At 53.5% G+C, this 7,340-nt stretch overlaps 1 protein-coding gene across 1 annotated transcript; it reads left to right on the forward strand.

The window, feature by feature from the left end:
• Nucleotides 1-1,863: 1,863 nt before the first annotated feature.
• Nucleotides 1,864-6,681, forward strand: LOC107107488 (zinc finger protein interacting with ribonucleoprotein K-like; the record flags this gene model as incomplete). Its single annotated transcript, XM_015407794.1, has 4 exons — nt 1,864-1,906; nt 3,993-4,075; nt 6,235-6,361; nt 6,469-6,681. Coding segments are annotated over exons 2-4 (412 nt in total), but the record flags the coding sequence as incomplete, so codon positions are not given.
• Nucleotides 6,682-7,340: the final 659 nt, after the last annotated feature.

The raw sequence follows: 7,340 nt of genomic DNA on the forward strand, positions 1-7,340 counted from the left end.
AGGATGCTGGACTAGATGGGCCCTCCCTGGTCTGACCCAGCAAGGGCTCTTCTGATATTCGTACAAAGGCCTTGGCCTCTCTGCCCTGTTGTTGGCCCTGCAGAGGAACTGGTTGGCCACTGCGTGAGGCAGGATGCTGGACTAGATGGGCCCTCCCAGGTCTGATCCAGCAGGGCTCTTCTGAGGTTCTAATGAAGGCCTCGGCCTCTCTGCCCTGTTGTTGGCCCTCCGGAGGAATTGGTTGGCCACTGTGTGAGACAGGAGGCTGGACTAGATGGACCCTCCCTGGTCTGATCCAGCAGGGCTCTTCTGATGTTCTAATGAAGGCCTCGGCCTCTCTGCCCAGTTGTTGGCCCTGCAGAGGAACTGGTTGGCCCCTGTGTGAGACAGGAGGCTGGACTAGATAGACCCTCACTGGTCTGATCCAGCAGGGCTCTTCTGAGGTTCTTATGAAGGCCTTGGCCTCTCTGCCCTGTTGTTGGCCCTGCAGAGGAACTGGCTGGCCACTGTGTGAGACAGGAGGTTGGACTAGAGGGACCCTCACTGGTCGGACCCTGCAGGGCTCTTCTGATGTTCTTATCGGGGGAAGGCCTCGGCCTCTCTGCCCTGTTGTTGGCCCTCCAGAGGAACTGATTGGCCACTGTGTGAGACAGGAGGCTGGACTAGATGGACCCTCCCTGGTCTGACCCAGCAGGGCTCTTCTGATGTTCTAATGAAGGCCTCGGCCTCTCTGCCCTGTTGTTGGCCCTCCAGAGGAACTGATTGGCCACTGTGTGAGACAGGAGGCTGGACTAGATGGACCCTCCCTGGTCTGACCCAGCAGGGCTCTTCTGATGTTCTAATGAAGGCCTCGGCCTCTCTGCCCTGTTGTTGGCCCTCCAGAGGAACTGATTGGCCACTGTGTGAGACAGGAGGCTGGACTAGATGGACCCTCCCTGGTCTGACCCAGCAGGGCTCTTCTGATGTTCTAATGAAGGCCTCGGCCTCTCTGCCCTGTTGTTGGCCCTCCAGAGGAACTGATTGGCCACTGTGTGAGACAGGAGGCTGGACTAGATGGACCCTCCCTGGTCTGACCCAGCAGGGCTCTTCTGATGTTCTAATGAAGGCCTCGGCCTCTCTGCCCTGTTGTTGGCCCTCCAGAGGAACTGGTTGGCCACTGTGTGACACGGGATGCTGGACTAGATGGACCTTCTCTGGTCTGACCCAGCAGGGCTCTTCTTCTGTTCTTTTCAGCCCCGAATGGAGCTCAGACTGAAAGCAGAGCCAGATGCAGCAGCAGGGAGCAGGCCTGACGGGAACAGGATGGAGAACAGGGAATTCTGGGAAAGAGCCCTGCAGACAACCCCTGGCCTGGAGACCCTCTGCTCAGACGGCCAGAGCTTCAGGCAGTGCCGCTACCGGGAGGCCGAGGGGCCCCAAGAGGTCTGCAGCCGACTCCACCGCCTTTGCCACCAGTGGCTGAAGCCAGAGAGGCACACCAAGGAGCAGATGCTGGACCTGGTGATCCTGGAGCGTTTCTTGGCCCTCCTGCCCCCGGAGGTGCAGAGCTGGGTCCGGGAATGCGAGCCAGAGACCAGCTCCCAGGCGGTGGCCCTGGCCGAGGTCTTCCTCCTGAGCCAGGCAGAGGAGGAGAGGTGGAAAAGGCAGGTGAGAGAGCGTTTCGTCCTGGGGCCTCCGGAGGGCAGAACAGCCTTGGCTTTCGCACCTCTCTTTTGGGAAGTCGGCTGCCCCAGGCCCCCCCCCCCCGCTTTTTCCCCATGACCAAAACATTCTCCTTCTCTGCTCTTCCAGGGCTCTTCTGAAGGGGCAGCTGGTCTGCCCAAGGAGGAGGCTCCATCAGACCCCCAACAGAGACCAGTCCCTGAGGAGTTCGCTCAGGGGGGCGACAGAGGAGTCACCTCACTGGGTAAGGATTATGAGGGGCAGATTTTAGCTTGTTTGGTGTAGTTGTTAAGTGCACGGACTCTAACCTGGGAGAAACGGGTTTGATTCTCCACTCCTCCACTCGCACCTGCTGTATGACCCTGGGCAACCCATAGTCTTGTCAGAACTGTTCTTGAAAAGGGCAGTTTCTGTCAAGAGCTCTCTCAGCCCCGCCTACCTCACAGGGTGTCTGTTGTGGGGAGGGGAAGGGAAAGGAGTTTGTAAGCCACTCTGAGACACCTTTGGGTAGTGAAGGGTGGGGTACAAATCCAATCTCTTCTGCTTCTTTTGTGCTGCCAGAAACAGGGTGAGCTTGAAGCCAAATAACAATAGACCAACAAGATTCTGGCAGGAAACAATCAAGGTGTATGACTGTTTGGTGTAGTGGTTAAGTGTGCGGACTCTAATCTGGGAGAACTAGGTTTGATTCCCCACTTCTCCGCTTGCAGCTGCTGGATGACCTTGCATGGGAGAAGTCTCCAGCCTCTTCTTTAGGAAACCCATTTCAGTTGACTAAGACTTTATCGACTTGTTTTAGAGCACTTTGGAGTCACTTTTCAGTTCTTCTATTATTATTATCATATAGAAATGTTTGTAGTAGAGCCTGGAGATCCTAAGATTGTCTGGCAGCCTGAAGTTCTAGCTCTTTTAGCGTTATGCACCACTAGGTGGCCAGCTAGACTTATTTTGGGGGGCTGAGAGAACTCTGAGAGAGCTGCGACTGGCCCAAGGTCACCCAGCTGGCTTCCTGTGGAGGAGTGGGGAATCGAACCCAGTTCTCTAGATTAGAGCCTGTCGCTCTTTACCACTACACTGCGCTTGCTCTCACTTGAACAAAACGAACAAACAAAAGAAGTCTTCAGGGATTTCTTAAAAGACAATAAGATCCCGGATCTTACAAATCTTGGCGAACAACTGTCAGAACCCACAGCCAACAACGAAGTATACGCATTCAGGAACGGTTATACTTTTATTGCAGAGCTATAGGAGCTGCGGTGCCTCAAGTGGTTAAGATGCTGAACTGCAGGCTGTGGAAGGTCAGTAGTTCAGCAGTTCGAGACCCAAGTGTGCCGCATGACGGAGTGAGCTCCCGTCTCTAGTTCCAGCTCCTGCCAACCTAGCAGTTCGAAAGCAAAAAATTGCAAGTAGACAAATAGGTACCACTTCGGTGGGAAGGTAACAGCGTTCCGTGCGACTTGGTGTTTAAGTCATGCCGGCCACATGACCACGGAAACGTCTTCGGACAGCGCTAGGCTCTTCGGCTTGGAAACAGAGATGAGCACCGCAACCCTAGAGTCGGACTCGACTGGCTTTCGAGCAAAGGAACCTTTACCTTTACTATAGATGCAGTAACATAAGCACTGTTAAGAATGGTGGCGTCCCCATGGGCATAATAGGATATATGGTATTTGTATGCACCCCCCCCCATAGCACTGGCCAATTAGGCACCCTCCCGCGCACGGGATAAAGCTTGGAGACCATTAGGTAGCTAAAGCTGAGAACCAACACTCTCCCATGGCACCTAGTAGAAACCCAGACAATACAACTCCCTCCTGCACATCTGTATAGATAAGCGTTTCGGCGCAAAGCAGAACAAGCATAGAAAGGAATGTGTTAGCAATTAACCAGATACAGACTGAGCTCTCCAACCGTTATGGCAGCGTAGCTGACAACAACCAGATTCAAGTCCAGTGAGGACTTTAGAGACGAACAATTTTTTCAGAGTATAAACTGTCGACAGTCAAAGCTCCCTTCGTCAGATATTACTGGGCTGGGATCCAGTTGTTCTGTTGCAGACCCAACACGGCTACCTCCTGGGGAACAGCCGGCTCCAAAGAGAAAGGGCCCCGGCCAGGAACCCACGTGGCGGGCTCCAGCCTAGTATCAGCTGGACCGAGGAGCAGCTTCTGCCCTGCGAATCTTGGTCAGCATCGGGGACCTCCTAGAGCTGCCGTCTGCCTCCGTCCTCACAGCCCACGTGGAGACGGTTTCCCACTCAAAGCATGGCAATGCCAAATACTTCTGGAGGGACTGACTGTTGCTTCCTGCTGTCTTTGTCTCCCTCGCAGGCGGTGAAGCGATGCCAGGGCCGGGTGTGAGGCCACCTGCGTATCTCGACGCAGCCGAAACGGTCGCCGTCCAGCTGGATCCGGTATGGGAGGGGGCTGAGGGGGTGGGCGAGGGACAGACAGGGCCGGAGAGAGTCTGTCGTTGTCCTCCGGCTTCTGTCTACGACGCAAGGAGAAATGGCCCTCGGGGGCCTTCATCTTATTCACTTTACTTATTGACTTTATCTCCTTGGCACAGAGAGTGATTAAAATGTGGGATTCTGTTGGGTGATAGTGAGCTATTGAAAAAAATGGTATTTAGCAAAGATAAGATAATCCAGCAGAGCCAGAGTAAAATAATTCAGACTGAGAGTCCATGTGTGATTAAAATATACAGTTTTTACTAAGTTCTAGCATGGGGAAGGGTAACGGGGATGAAAATAACAACAGAGCAAAATTTACTACATCCTTACTCTACAAAGACAAAACTAGAAGAGAGGGAGATTATGGCTACTCTTCTTGTTCAGAACACCAAACAAAGACGGGAAGAGAAGCCATAAAATGCTAATACACCTTGACACTTTAGTCCCAATCAAGTTCCTAGATCAGGGAGAAAATTCCCGGGCATCCTACAGCTAAAGAACATTGGTTACACGAGAAACATGTGACTTCCTGTGAGTAACATAAACAAACATTTAACCCCAGATATACTGAGTGTTTTCAACTTGTAATACCCAACAGATTCGCTGCCAGAGGACGTCGTGATGGCCAGAAGAATAGACAGCTTTAAAAGGGGATGAGAGAGATTCATGGAGGATAAGACTGTCAAGGCTGTGGTCACGCAAACAATCAGGGCACTTTCCAACTGGATTTTTACTGTGTGGACTGGCAAGTTCCAATTCGAAAGTGCATTGAAAATGGATTAGTTAGTGTGCATGACCACAGCCTCACTGGCTACTATCCATGGCGGCTGAGGGGAACCTCCACGTTCAGAGGCAGTCAACCTCTGAATCCCAGAGCCAGGAGGCAGCATCAGGGGAAGGCCTGGGCCTCTGTGCCCTGTTGATGGCCCTCCAGAGGAACCGGTTGGCCACTGTGTGAGACAGGATGCTGGACTAGAGGGACCCTCACTGGTCTGACCCAGCAGGGCTCTTATCAGGGGAAGGCCTCGGCCTCTCTGCCCGATGGTTGGCCCTCCAGAGGAACTGACTGGCCACTGTGTGAGACAGGAGGCTGGACTAGATGGACCATCGGTCTGATTCAGCAGATCTGATATTCTTATGAAGGCCTCGGTCTCTCTGCCCTGTTATTGGTCCTCCAGAGGAACTGGTTGGTCCCCGTGTGAGACAGGAGGCTGGACTAGATGGACCATCGGTCTGATTCAGCAGATCTGATATTCTTATGAAGGCCTCGGTCTCTCTGCCCTGTTATTGGTCCTCCAGAGGAACTGGTTGGTCCCCGTGTGAGACAGGAGGCTGGACTAGATGGACCATCGGTCTGATTCAGCAGATCTGATATTCTTATGAAGGCCTCGGCCTCTCTGCTCTGTAATTGGTCCTCCAGAGGAACTGGTTGCCCCCTGTGTGAGAAAGGAGGCTGGGCTAGATGGACCATCGGTCTGATTCAGCAGGGCTCTTCTGATATTCTTACAAAGGCCTCAGCCTCTCTGCCCTGTTGTTGGTCCTCCAGAGGAACTGGTAGGCCACTGTGTGAGACTGGAGGCTGGACTGGATGGACCCTCCCTGGTCTGACCCAGCAGGGCTCTTCTGATGTTCTTATGAGGTCCTGGGCCTCCATGCCCTGTTGTTGGCTCTCCAGAGGAACTGCTTGGCCCCTGTGTGAGGCAGGAGGCTGGATTGGATATATCACTTGTCTGATCCAGCAGGGCTCTTCTGATGTTCTTATTATTTTATTACTTCTAATGTTTACATCCCGCCTTTCTGTCCTCACCAGGGCCAGTAAAGGTGGCTAACAATCTAACACATACATGATAAAATTACATTGTGAAATCATTAGAATCAATCCCCCTCCCTCCGAAACACACCTCATTAAAACAATTAAAGAACAAACTTAGAATAGATACAAAATATTAGAACGTTGGTTAGGAAGGAGGGATCAGTGAGGGAACACCAAACGGGGGGGGGGGGGGGAGTCTTCCTGCGCTGGTGGAAGGTGGCCATGGAAGGGGGCAGGCAGATCTTCTCTCCTGCGTGTCCAGATTCTGCAAAGATCCCTGGCCAAAAATGTCTCCTCCTTCTTCCAGAGTCCCGTGACCTTTGAGGAGGTGGCCATGTCTTTCTCAGAGGAGGAGTGGGCTCTCCTGGACCCGGACCAAAGGGCTCTCTACCACGAAGTCATGTCGGAGAGTCTCCTGAACGTGGCCACTTTAGGTGAGCCCCCCCCCCCCCCCCCCCCCCCCCAGGCAGAAACGGCCCTGCGTGGTCGGCCCACCCTTCCTTCCCCAAGTTGCTTCCGATGACCTGGGGTCTCTTCCTAGGCCGAGGGGAGCCTCCCCGCTCAGAACTCGGATGCTTCCGGATGCTGCGTCCACTCCGCGACGGGTCATGTTTGGGGATTCTGCTCGCGCCGTCATCTTTTTCCGGGCTGCCTTCGCGCGTCCGAGTCAAGCTGCACACGGAGAGCCAGACGGACGCTTTGGGGCCCGGACAACCCCCCCACGTCCATCAGAGGATCCGGGACTTTGCAGGTGGTAGGAAAAGGGCGGGGGTAGGGGAGGGGGGTCTGGAATCGACTTACGAACTGACACAGAAAAGCTTCTTGTACTTCTCCACCCCCTGGTGTACGTTTGGTGCATTGTCTGTATTAATCTAATGGTAATAATGGTAAAGGTAAAGGTAAATGTTTCCCTTGCTGGAAAGCCAGTCGAATCCGGCTCTAGGGTTGCGGTGCTCACCTCTGTTTCCAAGCCGAAGAGCCAGCGCTGTCCGAAGCTCCGTGATCATGTGGCCGGCATAACTAAACGCCGAGGCACACGGAACACTGTTAACTTCCCACCGCAGTGGTACCTATTTAAAGTAAAGGTAAAGGTTCCCTTGCTCGAAAGCCAGTTGAATCCGACTCTAGGGTTTGCTCTGCTCATCTACGTTTTAAAGCCGAAGAGCGGGCGCTGTCCGAAGAAGTTTCCGTGGTCATGTGGCCGGCATGACTAAACTCCAAGGCGCATGGAACGCTGTTACCTTCCCACCGAAGTGGTACCTATTTAAAGTAAAGGTAAAGGTTCCCTTGCTCGAAAGCCAGTCGAGTCCAACTCTAGGGTTGCGGTGCTCATCTCCATTTCAAAGCCGAAGAGCCAGCGCTGTCCGAAGATGCTTCCGGGGTGATCTGGCCGGCATGACTAAACCCCAAGGC

The sequence above is a fragment of the Gekko japonicus genome, unplaced genomic scaffold (assembly GCF_001447785.1).
Source record: "Gekko japonicus isolate JY-2015 unplaced genomic scaffold, Gekko_japonicus_V1.1 scaffold2857, whole genome shotgun sequence".
In the NCBI taxonomy this organism is placed as follows: Eukaryota; Metazoa; Chordata; class Lepidosauria; order Squamata; family Gekkonidae; genus Gekko; species Gekko japonicus.